The sequence below is a fragment of the Dermacentor albipictus genome, chromosome 9 (genome assembly GCF_038994185.2).
Source record: "Dermacentor albipictus isolate Rhodes 1998 colony chromosome 9, USDA_Dalb.pri_finalv2, whole genome shotgun sequence".
Taxonomy (NCBI): domain Eukaryota; kingdom Metazoa; phylum Arthropoda; class Arachnida; order Ixodida; family Ixodidae; genus Dermacentor; species Dermacentor albipictus.
The window spans coordinates 102,851,709-102,869,374 of record NC_091829.1 but is presented as its reverse complement, the minus strand read 5'-3'; the positions used below and the strand labels follow the sequence as shown (position 1 = coordinate 102,869,374).

General features: G+C 47.9%; 1 protein-coding gene across 2 annotated transcripts in view; it reads left to right on the top strand.

The window, feature by feature from the left end:
* LOC135896813 (phospholipid-transporting ATPase ABCA3-like) overlaps positions 1-17,666 on the top strand; it is a 335,034-nt gene that overhangs the window by 218,550 nt on the left and 98,818 nt on the right. For both annotated transcript variants that reach the window (XM_070525172.1, XM_070525173.1), the window contains exon 19: positions 4,514-4,699. In XM_070525172.1, coding sequence (XP_070381273.1) covers positions 4,514-4,699 — 186 coding nt within the window. The remainder of the gene's footprint in view (positions 1-4,513; positions 4,700-17,666) is intronic.

Sequence of the window (17,666 nt, the reverse complement as noted above, 5' to 3'; positions counted from 1 at the left end):
CTACTCGAAGCTGCCTTGAAGCGCGATTTGAGTACAAAAAAAAATGCTTCACAGTATAACATTACTGAGACCTTTCTGAACGTATGCGATATCACCCTGCCAATTCGTATTTGCGGAGGATCCATTTTGGCGGCATTTCTAACCTTCCATTACGCGCCACCGCGATTTTCGCCCAGACACCGTAAGCTAAGGGGAAGCGGACCTGTCGAAAACGCCGGCACCAACCTCCTCATCCGGTTATCTATTTTCACTGTGCTAGCTCAGCCCAGCCCGGCCCTATCGGTACTTCCTCCACGTGAGCGAGCTCCTCGCCTCGTCTCATCCAATTAGATAAGAAAACTGCTCAATATAGGCAATGCTATTCGCTTTGAAAGCAAAAGAAAGTGACATCCTCTGAAAGAGAACCGACTTTGATTGAGCTTTTCAAACAACTCTGCCTGTTACCGCCCTATGCTTGCATCCATGGTAGCGTAAATTTGGCCTCAGGAGATCGCAATAAATACAGATTGGAATCGTTTTACTTTACAGGCAACCCGCCGTGGTTGCTCAGTGGCTATGGTGTTGGGCTGCTGAGCACGAGGTCGCGGGATCGAATCCCGGCCACGGCGGCCGCATTTCGATGGCGGTGAAATGCGAAAACACCCGTGTGCTTAGATTTAGGTGCACGGTAAAGAACCCCAGGTGGTCAAAATTTCCGGAGTCCTCCACTACGGCGTGCCTCATAATCAGAAAGTGGTTTTGGCACGTAAAACCTTAAATATTATTATTACTTTACAGGCAGGACACCTACACCACAGCAGCAGCGCCCGGAAAGTTGAGACAAAAGGCAGAGAAAGCGACACTTTAAAAAAGCGTTTTAAAAAAAAAATCTCCACCGGATAGGCAGTTAACATGGAGTAGTCGATAAAATACCTGGCGACAGTGGCCGCGATTATAGCGTGATGAACCAGACGCACGCGACGCGTTAAGAATACGCCTACTCGTGGGTGTCAAGTGGTGGCTGTGCAAGGCCGCCTTGCCGACTCGACAGAGCTGAAAACAGAACAACTTCTCTACTGCAACAGGCGCGCAGCAGCAAGTAATGCAGTACGCGTTGGGCGGCATCGGCCGCACAGCTTGGTTCGAAGATTCGAAAGAATGGGAAAGCTCTTGCGCACTACAGGCGGGTGGTACGTGATAGGTACGCTTTTCGTTGCTGAACGACAAACAACACACGTTCCTTTTCTTCGTTGGCGTTTAATCTTTCGTAATACGTCCCTGCTCAACTTTGGCGTAAAAGTTGGTAGCTAAGAATGATAATCTTAGAACACATTTGAACAGAATAACTTTATAGTGCGCGTGAGAAGAAACGGTTTACTTCGTCCATTGGCACTATAGTTTAGCGACTTGATTACGGACGTTTAGTTTCCATCACATACACCCGACGTAGTTGAGGGCTTCTGTTGCTTTCTGTTTACGCTGGCAATGCTGGACTCCACGGAGTCACCGCGGCTGTAGAGCGAGTTCACATTCGCTTCTGAGAAATATTTTTGCAGTCGAATAAGCATAATCGTAACCCATTGCGACTGAGTCGTTCGAAATCGCAGCAATAAGAGGTGAAACACGCAAGAACCGCACTAATTCAGAAATGACACCGCTACCCTTCGAAGCTGCTGCTGGGAGAAACGGCCATTCGAACATACCAGTTTGCGAAAGAGGGCGTCACTGCGTGCTTGTTCGAGCCTACGTTCCTCCTCGCCAATGAAACGGTCTACAGCCGCCTATGTTAGGCCTAATGGGCCAAGAAATCTAGAATGCATCTTGGAAACAGCGCTGTCGCCAATACTTTGTTGTCGAAGCATCATTGGCTGACTCAAAATGTCATGCAGCGTTGGCATCGATGGTACGAAAAAGTGCAGGGCGGCAATTTGTTAGATCCAAAGCGGTGCCGCTTCGGGCAAGGCTTCGTGCCATGTTCAGTCGTGTATGGTTCTGACGTTCAAGTTCATTTCAAGTTCACTTATTTATCACATACATGGAGTTTCAGATAAGTGGTTGGAACGAGGAAAAAAGAAAGCTGCATTAAAAAAAGCTTGACTAGCTCGACGTCCCGGATTCACTAAGGCAGCATGACAACAAACGAAATATACATTTCAACGTCGGTGTGAAATGAGAAAACATGATATCCACAGAAAGCATATTTTACGAAAAGTGAAATTTAGCTGTGAACATACTCGTACTTAACACAGCATGATTGAAACAGAAGTGTTAGAGAGCGTGCAAGCGTTTACTTAAGAAATCTTGAATTCATTTATAGTCTGACAAGCAATGATCTAATGTTTGAAAGCCATACTTTGTGCGTGGCCGTGGCACATACCATTGTTCCGAGTGTCTGTTTAGGCGCGAAGAAGGATTTAGTTGCAAGTTAGCTACACTGGGTAAATAACCGCAATTTTTGCAACGTCAGATCTAAAGGGAAGTAATAAAGTGTATTCATATAGCCCGTTTAATTTAGTTACTATATTTGACAAATGGCTCTGAAGTATGCGCATAAATCTCTGCCGACACGGCGATCAGCGATCTGTCTGCAGGCTGTTTACGTCGGTGCAGTTGGACGTTGGACAGGGGTGCCGATGAGATGTAAAGCGCTGTCGCCTGCAGTTGGCAGACCTTAATCGGCGTCGCGTCGGTCTAGCGTGAACGGGCCTCTACGCCGTCTTGGTGCCGTAGCAGTCATATGTCGTTTCTTCAACTACACCACTTTTACATCGATATAATGACAATATGCATGGCATCAAATGCTATTCGGGCATCAATGTCAAGAGTGTGATGATCAAATCCTGTATTGAGTCGTGCTGCCATCGTGGTCTTTTCATAACAGGGTATGTATATGAGATGTCAAGAATGATATGCATTCGTAACATGCATGGCATATTATGAGTAGCATGCATGACATAACACGTATTCACAACGTGGATGATATATCATGGTTTTCACGCCCTGTAATAATTTGTCGATGCATGTCATTATTGTGATATGATTTGCGTAAACTACGAAATGAATAATGTCACATGCACTGCTGTGACGTTATTTATGTCGAGTCATTCACATCAGGTAATGTATTGCTAGCTTTGCCCGCACAGGTATGTACTCGTGGTCGTGCATGTCATGAACTGTCATTCCTGTTAACTCACGCATGCATGTCATACATGCAAATCATGTTCGTGCCTGAGATGTTCGTGCCCATGCCTTAAGGTACACGATACATTCTTTCATGCATCGGAAATACACATACTGATACACTTCTTGCAAGACGTATCATGGTACAGATACAACATGCTCAAAGAGGATCTGAGATAGTATCTAAGATACTTGTATCGTCGATACCGCCCAGCACATAATGCCATGCGTGCATGCCATACATGTCATGTTTGCGTATCATGCTATCCATGCAATGCCATTCTTTTCATACCACGCGTGTCATGTGATGTCGTTACAATTTGCATCATTCATGACATCACATAATTTATGTCATACGATACGTCATGCGTGCCTGTTATTTATATGACGTCATGCTATTTATGTCACGAAATGTCATTCATGTCATTCGTTTGCGGAAGCTGCGGATTGCGACGTTGATGGAGTTGAAGGCCACGAGAACTCGGCGTCGCCTCCGTTAAGTTGGCTTTTCTGCAGCGTGGAAGAATATCTGACGTCATGATAGGCCACGTGATGGCACTTGGCGAGTACGGGTGCGAAGCGGCGTCAGAAAAACGGAGGTGAAACTTTCCTCTCTTTGGGAGCATTGCAGGGACACTCAGAGAGCATTGTATTCATGTAAACGGTGGCGCAAAGCTATCATGGGATACCTTAATAAGGCACAGCTCTACAGAATTGGTCTAAACGTGGTCGGTCGCAGGTGCGCTACACTAAATGCCACTTCATGGACTTGGGTGAGAGCGGGATGCATGCACAGTAAACAAAGAGCATCGAAATGTGAAAAACGACAAGGGACCCTTGCCAAATATTTTTCTGATGATTGATACCACAGTGTCTGTGCCTCGTGAATGGGTTTCGAAGGCTAGCCTTGCTTCCAGCTGAGCCGAGCGATGTTACGCGTACAGCGAATGGCAGGAAATTATCGCACCCGCGACAGGCAACAGCAAAGCAGGACGGAAACCGATGCGGCTTATAAAGAAAGAAATCGCCGTATTCGAGGAGAAGTAGCATCATCGTTGGACCCCGGGACAAATAAGACATTTTTACCTAATCTTCAAAGCACGAACGTGTTCCAGGTCATGACACTTGCCCCACTTTGCGGTGTTTCACAGTACTGAATTCGCCTACTACGTCGCCTCCGAGATTGCTCGCTGTAATCTCCGAGGCCATGCCTGCCTCATCGTGCCGCATATGCCAAACTACTGATACTGACAAGCTAATCTTAGTATCACTGGCGCTAGATATTTTGGTGGATCCTCCGGGATTTCATTCTCAAGCGAACTTTACAATCCTGTGGCACCTCTTTGGTTTCCAGGTGCAGCGACTGCAATAGCGAAAACCGTTATTTTGGTGGTGACATCATCAGACACCGTGGACTACGTGGCGATTCTCTTTGGTCCTTATGCGCTGCTGTCCATGCTCGTCAAGGTGTGGAATGACATAACCCAGAGCGAGCAGTGCAAGCTCCTGCGGCAATTGGGTGTCCGTGGCAAATTGAAAGGTGCAGTACAAATATTTTTCCTCTTTACGCAGACGAACGCTTTCTGGCTGCTTGACAGTAGGGCGTAGTGTGCAGCCCCTCCTCGGGAATTTTAAGAAGTCCTGCACACTTCAGCGCTTCAGTTGTCATGTTGAGCTGGATATAACGAAAAGTTTATTATTTTAGTGGAGAACGTGGGCGACAACTATTTCTGTTTTGTACAAAGCAGCTTTTTGAGCAAAAGCATATACTTTTCTAAGTGAAGTCTTATAGACTATACAGACTTTCTTTTCTCCTAAAGGTGCTTCCCACACCTGCATAACTAAAGATGCTGCAAATAATATCGATAATTCTCCAATATTGTGCCACCGAACACAATATTTATTATTAACGAAGGAGGAAATCGAATACGGAAGCGAAAACGCCTCTTCCCTCGCAATCCAGAAGTATATTGTTTTAAAGCCACAAGTTTGTTCTTCCTCCCACACTACTTTTTCGGTTCCTGGCCGTTTCCGGCCAAGTTGCGACACTAAGTGCCCCTGGTATGTGCTCGATATACACATATATATATATATATAGAAATAAGTAAATGAAAGGTGGCGGCTGGTCAGTCCCGCACCGCGTTCTACGGTTTGACCACAGACGCTATGCCTTAAAGGGAAGCTGAAACACTTTTCGAAAACAAAAATTAGTTCCCGGCGGGGTTCTACAGTTTTGAATCCACTGAACACGAATATCTCGTTCAAAAAGGATTAAAACAAGCGCAAGCGGTAGTTTTTTGCAAGAAAACACGCACCAGTGCCTCAGGGCGTCGCGCGAACGCCGCTGTGGCCCGTGATTGGTCGGGACCGCTGTGACGTCATTCACGGGTATCGCCGGTCGGCGCTACCATTTCAGAGCGCAGCACGCTGTTATGTTCTGGCTTCACAGCTGAGTTGTAAGCATTATAGAACGATCTCGCTATCTCGGACGGCTTGTGTTGCGCCGTACATGTTCGAACCAACAGCCAATACAGAAAACGATGGCGGAAACTGCGGCAACGACATGTTGAGCGTGCCAACAGCGAGAGCGATGTGTGCACCTTCTCGCGTGGTTGAAATCTTAGCTGGTACTTATGTTTTTTTTTTCATGTAGCTGCATGTACCAATGATGGGAAAAAAGCGCGCTAAAGTGTCACTGGCAACTTGCTGCTGAAAGAATGCCAAAGCACTAACTATTCAATAGATTGTAAACACGGGTGGAATTCCGCGATGTCAAGCACCTTGCCGCTGCTTGTCTAAAGTCCTGTGTTTTTTGCGTGTTTATACACGATCGCGAACATAAGTGCCGCGTTTCAAAGCGGGCACATATAGTGCTTCGAGGCACAGTCATGGAAGTTGCTTATCATACACATCCAAAGATGGCCAGGGGGATTAAATGTGCAATACTCATACTATGGTTTGACGACTTTGCGATTGTGGCTCGACCAAGAATGGGTATGCGTGTTCTATGCTAGTGTTGACATACAGATATTAGGCAGTTTTGGCAGCGCCCTGTGGTACACACGGTAACTTTACGGTAACTGCAACCGTACTTCGGATGTCGTTAGGCAAGCCTATACTCCATTTCATACCTCAGGTGCAACGCTGTGGAAGCTACGCAATAAGTCCGGTCCTCAAAATTTATTACTCCGCGTGTTTCCGCTGATGCTTCGCAGCGTACCAGCGGCGTTTGCTCGCGCCAGCATGCACGTGAAGCTGCCGCGACGGGCTGCAATTGAAAAATATCGGAAAGCAAATTGATTTAAAACAACGTGTCAGCAGCCGTATAAGTACACGGATTGTTTCTATGGGTAAATTCTTTTTTTTTCATTCAGAACTGAGTTTATATAACGAATATTTTCAAAAAAATTGGGTCAAGAAACACCGAACTCCTTCTTAGTGCGAACGCAGCCACTGCACGATGTATCTCGAGCCTGCACAGCGTTGCACCTGATGCATGAAACGGAGTATAGCAACGCTAGCAACAACGTGTTTCCGCATTTGTCGTAAGGCTATCCGGCTACGCTAAAGCTATGTTACCAGACGTTCATGGCTGCAAATGTTCGCATTTTTCGAGTGCGTCAGTGTGGGCGTAATTGGGGTTTCATTAAACTAGGTGCACCTGCATGTGCTGCGTATTGATGGAAGTTGGAGAGAACGGCTTCTGCTGCCAGGAGGTGCAAGAGATTACGAATAAACAGCAGCACACGCAGTGCGTAACAATTTCAAGACTATTCAGCACTGTGCGCTTCAGCAGGGAAGTACTGGAAGTGTCACTTACCCAGAAAGAAGTCAAACCGGCTGTACAAGGCAAGAAGCTTACAAACAGGTGTGAAAATGATATAGCCAATGGAAAAAGATTGATGTGAAAGCAAATTTTTTGCAGGCAGTTGATGTATGCAGCATACCGCAACTTTGTCTGGCTAGTATGGAAAACTTTAGGAAAAAACAACCGTCGAATCCTGCCAAGCGTTGTGCTAGAAGTTGTCCGCAAGAAATACCCGTCCAGAACAGGCTCATATACAGGCTTTAAACATTTCTGGGATTCCATTTAGGTGGGTGCACATAGATGTGCTAATGTAATAATGAAATGCTCTATAAAATGCCGCAAGTTAGTTTTTCTGAATTTGAATTGTTTTGCGTGTTTCCAAGGAGCATTTCATTCAATTGTTTGCATTGTCATAATGTATTCATCACAGTACAACTCTTTGTTTCACTGTACTGAAATTCGTCACATATGAAATCATTTCTTGAAGCTTAAAATTATTAAGTGCTTTGTAGGAGTATGTGTACTAGCAGTAGCTGAAAGGTTTCTCCCTTCGACACCCACAGTGTGAGTGCCATGTAAAAAGATCACCTTTGCGGGCACTAACGCACAATGTAGTTATGTTTTTTTAAATACAAGTGAGGAATAGCATTGTTACTATGCAAACATCAATATCGAGCATTTGCTAAACTCAGTGTAAATTGTCATGTAAAATTGCAGCCTGAAGCATTATACCAGTAAGCATCATTCAGTTTTGGTAGGTGCCCACAAAGCCACTAATGTTGCTTGATAGTTCGTCTTTACTCTCTGACTACAGATAGTACCTGAAGAGATGTCTTAAATTAGAGGAATTTCGCACAGGTAAATAAATCAAACCAGAAAGAAATGGCTACAAAGTCACTGGACTTCTGCGTAATTACTGAAAGCACGGCTGTAGGTTTAGTAGGGACATTTGCAGGCTGGGAATATATTTTATTAGAATGCATCAGGCAATTGCACCAACACGCAAAGCCAATTTTTCTGTTCTCAGTGAATGAGCTCTCGACGTTACTTACTGAACCTTGTACTCTACCGTCTAGCAGCATATTCCTTGGAAACTTGAGGAAAGTGGCTGCACAATGGTAGCGGGTTCTTCGGGAGCCGAGTTTTCGTGAACCGTGATGACGAGTTCCTTGCCTCCACCATCACGAGGTCCAAAAGCATCTTCACATATTCTGGGAAAGCATTTGATGTTACTATGAAGTAAGGGTGTTGATACACACAAGTAAAATTATTTTCACCTGCTGTGAGCTGTCCGTTGCTTTACAGGGCAAGCAATTCCCTGGCCCCCTGTAGCCTTTGGATATTTTGCATTCAACCTGGCTTCACCATCTCATCTGCGTGCTTGGCATCTTTCCCTGTTTTCATTGTGGTGCAAGGCGGATAGCTGGGTTCGAAAATGATGGACCATGGTCAAATACAAATAGCAGGTATCTGTGAATTACGTGTACACCTGTAATCATGCATTTACAATGCCTGTTTTGGGAACAATGCATGGGTCACATAGTAGGGCCTGGCAGGCTCTATACTGCCCCCCCCCCATGTAATAACAAATTTGCTTCAGTCACTAGCACAGTATGTAGAGACGATGAGTGTGTACGTCCTGAGTAGATCTGAAGGCTGTTTTTTTTCATTTGGGGTGCTGGTTGACAGGAAATCAGTAATGTAATCATTTTACTTGAAGTTTAATTGACTAGACAGTCGAAAAATGTATGCCATAGCAAGCCTGTCATTTCCCTACCCTTGTGTGCTCAATATCTCCCAAGTATAAAGTTGTAGTTTAAAGCTGGTTGCTTCCACAACATTGTTGGTGATCGAGAAACTATGTGAATACGAGTCTGTACAAAATATAGGTATTTAATAAACGATGCTCATGCCTTGAAAATGTCCATCATACTTCAGCAAGTGAGCATGTGCAAAAGTACGATGCTCACTTCCATCTTGGCAGGTTGCATAAGAAAGTAAATCCAGGCTGAAAATTATGAGGCTTACCTTGCCTTCATTCCAAGGTATGAGTACTGGCAATACTTTGGAGCAAAATGTATCAGACGTCCATGAAAACTTTCAAGACCCTTGGTCTGATGCGATGTTTATAGCTTGGGCATGTCCAATAAGAGCAGCTTTGAAGCCGCAATTGTTTGGAGCTTTTCAAATGCCTTAGAATCTGAAAAATATGGCACAGACACTTTCTCATTTAGACACAGGACAAACCAGTCCTAAGTTGAGCCATGCAAGTTAAGCAGTCTTAGTGAAACCTGACTACCAAGAAATGTCTATGTCGCACTCAAGTGGCATGAGCCTAGATAGTATATGACCGTGTACATGCAAAAGATCACATTTATGCAATGAATACTGTGCTAGCTGCTACGACAACTTCTGAATCAGCTGTCATTTCAGCTGAGCCACAAATAGTAGACCACAAATAGTGAACTGAGCAAAGAACGCCTGCACATAATGGGCTAACAATAGCAAAGAACAAAATTGTACAGACCCAAGATTTTTTTGCAGACTGCTATTACATTATACAATGACTAAGGTACCCTAAACCTCCATTACACGCTCAGACACAATATGTACCTGCGAAGCATTGCAACGGTTTATAGTAACGTATTCTTTCCCTACATTTTCACTGACAGTACTTACTCTCACTGAGCCACTGCCGGCGTTCAGTTTCCTCATGTACACACGTTGGGAATTCTGCACTTCTGTAAATGTGCGCATCCTTATTATGATTTAGTAGTGACAACCACTGCGGAACAGTCTGCTCACTGTGAGAATGGCTGGTTGCGACTGCCCAATACAAATGATTTTGAATTGACTTCAACCATGGCTGCAGTTCTTTGCAGTCATGTCGCTTTGTAATGGCAGTCACTTCTTTGGAGACACCTCGAATGCATAATGCAAAGTCCGACATTCAGTGTCCATATTTTATAACAATACATATAGTAAGCGCCAATATTTTCAACCCAGCATAAAAATGTGTTGCTTCAAGATACCTTTTGCGAAATGCCAGACATCAAACTCATGCCTGATTTCTGTTTTTTTTCTCTTCGCATATAAGCCTTGATCTGAGCATGCTTGTCAGTCACAAGAGTCTTCACAGTGATACTATGGTTTTCTAGGAACTGAAGACTATGCTTAAGGCTCTCCAGTTCCATGTGGCGGCTGCCGCCTAACTCATTTGATTGTACTTACAAGAGACAATATTTTAACCCTGTTAGAGAACATGTTTGTACACAAAATAAATTCAAGCAGCAGGAGCCAATGCAGCAGCACAACATTCAGTGCTATGTAGGCCTTGTGAAGTCTTTACAAAACGCTAGAGAAAAGTTAAAAGAAGCCTCGACAAGCTCTACGTGGAGCACTTTGTTGTTTTCAACATCCGTCAAAGAGTATGTGCCAGATTTGGCACTGAAGCCAGGCGAGTCAGCTCGCCCATCGCCTGCAAGCTCCACTTCTTGGCCACTGGCATTTTTGAATAGCTGCTCTTGTTGTTCCCTCCAAACCATCAGCAAGTATATTTCAACGTAGTGAGAAAATGCACTGCAAATGATAAAATACGCATCATTTTTCAAAATGCTTCCCTACTTTGTTAACTGCAGGCCAAAGGTGAATACGCTGGATGTTGAAGAAGGTCCGGTCTGTGACAACTTCAACACCTATAGAAGCCAGCATCCTCAAAGTTGCAGTAGGGTTATTGCCCGAAAACAAAAAGACAGCAGAAAGCTTCAGGTTTAGCACTGGCTGCTGGTTTAGGACGTCTTGGTTCCTCCAGCATAGGTGGTCTCGTAGTGGGCACTGAGCCCTCACCTCTGTAAGTGTCCGTTCACAGCGAAAAATATGTGCAAGGAGCAAGGCATGCGTGGCAGACTTGAAACAATGCTATCAGGTGCCTTTCTTCAACTAAAATTACTCCCTCTTCCGAAGAGTCAGCACTGGTATCGGGCCTGAGAGAAATAAGAGATTTTCACTGAATGGAAATATTTAGATGATTTAAAACTTGTAGGAACGTTGCATGTAATTTAGACAACTAGCCATGAACCACAGGCTGAGGAAAGTGCAGACATCTCAAAGGCTATGCAACAGTAAGAATAGCATAACATACTCGTGGCAAGGGTCCTTCTCAGGACTGTAATCGTCGTCGTAATCAGAAGCAGGTTCACTGTCACTTAGGCTGTCTCTCTCATAACATGACTCTGCCACACTCATCACCTGAGTAGCAACATCTACCATAAAGTTGCCAACCTGGACACCTGAAAAGAAAAAAAAACAATTCTTGAAACGTTTATGGTATTATTTCATAGCCCATTATTATCCCACCATTATTCTTATAAGGTGTACAGAATTTCCAGGAACCCAATCATTTCAAATTTGTAACTCAGGCTATTACTGAAAGCTGTGCTGCACATCCTTATTGATGAAATTATCTTCATGAAAACATGAATCGCTTCAATGTGCAGAAAAAATCAGACCAATGTCAGATAATCTTACCGATTGAAACACCCCAAGGCTTTGTTTGCGTCCCACGTGAAATGAACTTGCACTTTTTTGTCTGCTTGTGACGGCCGTGTAAGATGTTACAGGTTATATCAGAACTTGAAGGCTCTTGCCTGTACTTTCGGGGCAATTCTGTTCAACATCAGCTGCCTGGGCCACAAGTGCTGCTTCAAACTCTTCAACATTATCTGCCTGTGTCACACTGGCTGCTTCAAAATCTTTGACTGGTGATGGTAGTGGAACAGGTTCTTCAGGGGCTTGGTTCTCAAGGAGCTCTGCTAGTAACTGAAAGAGTGCAAAACATGGATGTCATTAAGTTCAGCATATCAGCATACATTACAGCAGTTAGATTACTTACAATAATTGAAATACTTTTTCAGTAATTTATGTGATGGATTAGTTGTCTAGTGATTTATCATTGTGACTTATTTTGTCTGTAATTTGATGGCTAAAGTAATTCTATAATTGCGGTATAAATGCACCGGTAAGCTGTGTGCGCCGCCAGAAGGTTGGTAGTGGGGTGACGTGCCGCGGAGGAACATAGGGGGGGTGGGGAGGGCATGAAATGTCGTGAAGTGTATGTTACCTTGAAGAAAGGATGGCGTCCCTTTATACTTTGCTTTTTGCTTCTTGTATGCATGAAAACGTTTTAGAAGCAATCGCAAAGTAATACCATTACTATTTTGAAGCGATAATTCATAATGTAATTCAAATCAATGAACCTAATACGACAGTAATGAGTAATGTAATTTAATTTCTTTCAAATTATAATTTGGCCATGCGTGATGCATAGCCAGTTCTCTAGGTACAAGGCAAGAAAACTTTTTGTCCAGCAGCGGTGCCTGTTTTGGACTAGACCGCGTCGAACGCTGACAAGTTTACTACCTCACATCGTTACTACATTTTTTTATCCCGTTCGCCTTGCCACGGACGCGGCTGTGCCGACGCTCGTTTTTGCGGCATTTCGCTGCTGGTATCAAGCTGTGCGTGCGAAATCAACGGAACGAAGTTTTTACACACCGAGTTTAACTACTCTAGTGCGAGCATGAAAATATTACCGTAAAGCCTCATGTCGTGCGATTTGAACACGAATGCTGAACAGCTAAACCTGTGGGCTCCGCGTGGTTTCCGCGTCAGCGTAGGACGAATAACAAATGTCACTGGATGCGCAAGCGTACCCCCGGCCAGTTATTTCACCGTATCAAAATAGCGCCGAACAAACGGCTCTAGCACAGTGTTTCGTGACAAAGTACAGTGGCGACACCTAATGAAAACGGCAAGCACTTTGCACGCATGTGCATATTTCTGGCTGTACCTCCACCTCGCTTCGTCATAGGCCGCTGTAAGGCCGTGTGTTCGACACTCAGGTGATCACCTGGTAAAACTCTGCCCATGCGCACATTAAAACCCTTACCTCGCGCTTTCTCCTCTTGGCGTATGCCACTCTTGGAGGTGACGAGGTGTTTCTTTTGTCGGAGAATATAGACGGAATAACGCCCAGGCTTCAGTCGCGCCGATTAAACTGCAATACAGATTGCACGCATCGTTGTCAACCTCCGATGATAATCACTGTCGTGCAAAGAGTCCTAGCACAGCAAAGTTCATTTCGTCGGCACGAAATGATCTCTCCTCACCGCACGGACCCACTGAGCTGCAAGCTCCTTGTCCTTCGGGAACATGTGAAACAGCACATCGTCTCGCCCGCCTGTCTTCGCGCAGCCGAATGCTGCTCAGCACGAGGGAATGTTGGGCGCCCTTGGCTCTAGGCACTCACGTACCACAGAAAGAAAAAACAGTTTACGAAAACCGCCAAATAAAACAAACGTGAGCGGCGGCAGATCTCTCATAGCGTCGTTTAGTAAAGCGCAGGACCGAAAGAAACATGCCAGCACGCCGGCCCGGCAGCACGGTTCCCGGGAAGAGAGAAGTGGTTCTTGAATGGAAAAGGAAAGGTTGGCGATATTTTCTGCAGCCTTTGCGGGACCACGGCTCAGCGTCAACAGAGGTGGGGGGATACTGTGAGCAAAGAAGATAGGAAAGTAGAGGGTTGAAGTTTCGCCATGGCAGCTGCTGAGCAGTCCTGTAGGTAGGGCCTAGTGTGTCCGGCAGGAATGGTAATCTGGTGAAAGGCGAAAGGGTGGTGATGCAACAGGAGCCAGTTGGTTGGAGCAGGTCGAGTAGCCTGGAGTGGTTTGGATAGCTCTGAGGGTATCCGTCTTTGCAGAAAATCCTAGAGTCTCAACGAGAGCCCCGATAAGTCGAGGTACTCGACAACACTTAGGAGGGCAGGTAGCTCGTTGCGACCAAGGAATATGTCTTCTTGCCATGCAGAAAGAAGCTCCAGGCGTCGGATCTCCTGCAGGAGGCCGCCATGCTGCTGCAGGTAAGCAGGACAGGCCAGCAGGAGGTGTTCCACGGTCTCACGCTTCCCACAGGAGGCGCAGGCTAGAGATGCGATAAGGCCATGCCGATGGCGGCGAGCACCCGTCCAACAGCAGCCAGTCCTCAGTCGCAGAAGGAAGGAGGTGTCCCTGCGTTCGAGGCCGCGCTGTGGAAGTGTTCGCGGGGGGCGGCCGAAGGACATTCGCTTGTCCGGACGGCAGGTCAGCAGATGGCGTCGAAGCCTATGGCTTGTGAAATCATTGGCTGTTACTGCCAGGCTGGGCGGGACCACGCAGTATTGGGCACGCTTTGCCAGTGAACCAGCTTCCTCGTTGCCCGATGTCCCTACGTGGGCTGGGTGACAGTGCAGGGACACTGAGCAGCCCGCTTCCTGGAGCGCCATCACCCTTGTCGAAAGCAGGGCGACCCCAAAGCTGGCACTTTCTGGCCCCTGCAGGCTGAGAAGTGCCACCTTGGAGTCGCAGCAGATGGTAACTGGGGTCGCTGGCAGCTCCTCCATGAGTAAGTCCACAGCCAGGAGGAGGCCAGCTACCTCTGCCGCTGTTGACGGCGCATGATCGGGGAGGTGACACTGCTTGCCCTTCCTCAAGACGGACACCACGCAGGCCGCAGTCGACGAGCCTGAGTCCGGCATACCTGAGCCGTCAACGTAGGTCTGCAGGGGTTCTCCGTGGTCCTCATGCAGGAGGGAGGCAGCCGTCTGCTGAAGGGCACAAGTCGGGGAGCGCCGTTTGAAAACGCCGGGCAGCACTGTGGTGAGAGGTATGGGTGGTCTCTGGGGAGGAGCCAGCTTTGTATTGTTCGCTGGAGGCCTCCCAATCACCTCCTCGTACAGCCCACAGATTCTGCCCATTTGTGAATGGGGCCGCGAGCGCAGTCGGGACAGTAGGGCACTGCCGTCTGGGCCATGGTGGAGGCGGTCAACATGGCGTAGCCCTTGTTGCAGGAGGAGGAGTAGCAGGGGCCATGCTCCTGCCTCGGCCAAGGTTGCAGCGACTTGGGAGCTGCGGGGAGCACTCAGGCAGAGCCTAATTGCGGCCCGATGCTGCAGCTCCAGATTCATGACACGGGCAGGTGGTAGTGCCACGAGTGAGAGGGCGTACCGCAGGCGTGAGGTGGCTGCTGCATCGTACTGCCACAGAGCCCACCCAGTGGTACAGCCCTGTCGTCGGGCAAGAAGCTGGGAGACTGCCTTGCGGTCTCGGAGGACCTGGACATGCAGGGTCTTGACAGCAGGCAACCAGGACAGCCGGTGATCAAGGTGCAGTCCCAGGTACGTCACTGCCGTGCTCCATGGTGAATGAACGCCTCCCAGGTGCAACCGGACAGCTGTGTGGCGGGCAGCTGCGCTGGGGTGGAGCAGCTTGGCCTCGGTCTTCCTTGCGGAGATGGCAAGGCCAATGCTACTCAGCTAAGCAGCGGTGGTGTCGAGGGCTCTTCGCAGGGCAGAGCGCGTGCTGCGGTGACTCTGTGGGGGACTTCGCACCCACAGGGGGATGTCTTATGCCTAGATGGAGGCATTCACAGGGATTGTTTGCAAATGGCAGCGATGATCACTATCCCGTGGATGTTTGGCAAGAAGACCACCTTTGACGTGGGGAGCATGCAGACATTGCTACGCCACCTGGTGCGTGGTCAGCCTGTTGCTAGCTAGGCCGCGAAACAGATCAAATGACCACTTCTTACCTACTGGACTCTCCGTGCTTGAAATGTTTCGTAATGATCAATGAGGCGGCGACGTCCGCAGTTTGCGGTGGCGAGAACAGACCACCTTGTCAGCCTTGTCAGGAACATGCAGCTGTATTGAATGAGGGGCTGAGTATCTTAGTCCGGGTTCGAGTAACATGCATTCGCTCTACGAATTGCTGCTGTGCTGTAAGGTTTTTTCTCTTCCGTAGCGCTTTGTCCGGTAGATTAAAAATGTCAACTGCAGTTGCGCGCACTCGCTTCTTTGTGCCGGGGGTGGTAAACACGTTTCAAACTTCTAGCAGAAAAGTAGGCTGTCCGAACGACCCTGCAGACGTTCAGTAAGGCATATTCGGCCTGCGAAAAGACGACGACATTTTCCTCGAGGAACCGGGGGCTTGCCCATGCCTTAAGCGATGTTGCCTTTCGTACTTGAGCTGTAGAGCGCCTTTTTCGTCGTAAGAAATTCGACGTTTCGGCTGGTGGGTCGATGCCGCCATCTCGGGACTGGCCGAGGACGAGGCGTCTTCCGTGCTCCTTTGCTCGTTGTCACCGACGGTCAATGGCGCCTTACCAATCACCGAGGAGGACGTGGCTTTTTGCGCGCGGCTATTAGTCCGATCAGCAGGGCAGCAGGAAGCCAGGCCAGTGCCAGGTTGAACAGGAATGGGCTCACCACCAACCCTTGTAGGATGCCCCCTGCCACCGGCCGAGGGGAGCTCCTCGATTGGCCCACTCGTACCCTGAAGGTGCGTTCCTGTAGGAACGACGAGATGAACCGCCGCAAGTTCCCGTTGATGCCAAGTAGGTCCAGGGCCTGCTGAACAACTGGGTGGGGCAGGCCATCGAAGGTCCCCTTGATGTCGACAAGCACCAGGAGCAGGGTGTCACCGCAGGCCTTGGCCCCTTCCAGTGTGTAGACCACATCCGCAATGGAGTTCGCGGTGCATCGTTGCCGCCGGAACCCCACTGCTCGTTGGCCAAAAAGCCATAGGCACGGGCCACCCAGTCCAGTCAGACCACAGCCATTGCCTCCATCACCTTGCAAGTGGCGGAGGTGAGGGAGACAGGCTGATAGGAGCTCACGTTTCCAGCCGGCTTTCCGGCCTTCAGGATGGGGGCCACGATGACTGTGCGCCATGTCTCCGGCCCCTGGCCTGACCGCCAGATGTCGTTGTAGCAGTCGAGCAGGCGCTGATGCTCGCTGGCGGCCAGGTGTCGGAGCATTTGGGTCGTCACTCCCTCGGCTCCTGGTGCGCTGCGGCATTTCCCCCTCTTCAGGGCCACATGGCGGTCGTGCAGCGTCAGTGGGTCCTGGCAGATAGCCGTAATCTGGCTCGATGCCCACCCCGGGTGGTGGTTGTGCGGGCAGCTAGGCAGGCTGATGGAAGGCTGTCCTACCGGCAGGATGGCTGCAGTTCTTTGTACAGCCAGCGCGAACTGGTGGGCGATGAGCTCCGCAAGGGCCCCTTCGCTGATACCCAGCGTGATGGCCGCAGCGAGGACAGGTTGTAGGCTTGCTCTCCTGCTTGTGAGGGATTTGAGCAATCTCCAAGCCAGGGGTCATCCCCGGGAATGACAACACTGTCGCCGGTTGTCTCTTCCGGCTGCCTCCTCACCCGGTGTTACGGGAAGCGACGGGGGTGTGTCCGCGGAGGGATTTAGAAAGCGATTTCCGCCCCTTTTATTAACAAAGTGTAGAAAAAACTTTCAGAACCGTAAATTATTAGGTCTGTTCTTCCCGATCCCGGCAATTCATGGAAATTAAAAACCGTTCCAGTTTCCCTCTAAACACAAAAGACATAAAAACACTTTAAGAATTTCCCTCGCACCTAGTGCTAGGCGCATTAGGCGCGCCACATAGCAACAATTTACTTATAAAATATGAGCACGCGCTTTCTTATTTCTGATTATTAGAAAAGTTCTTATGGGACGTGGCAGTCTTCTAAATTCTGTGTGCGTATCTCATCGTGCTGTGGCGCTGTGACACGCGTCCATAATGTCAAGTATGTCCAGTCTTGTGATACATCACGTTGTAACGCTGAATGAAAGAAAGCGATTTGTCTGCCAGGCCTAC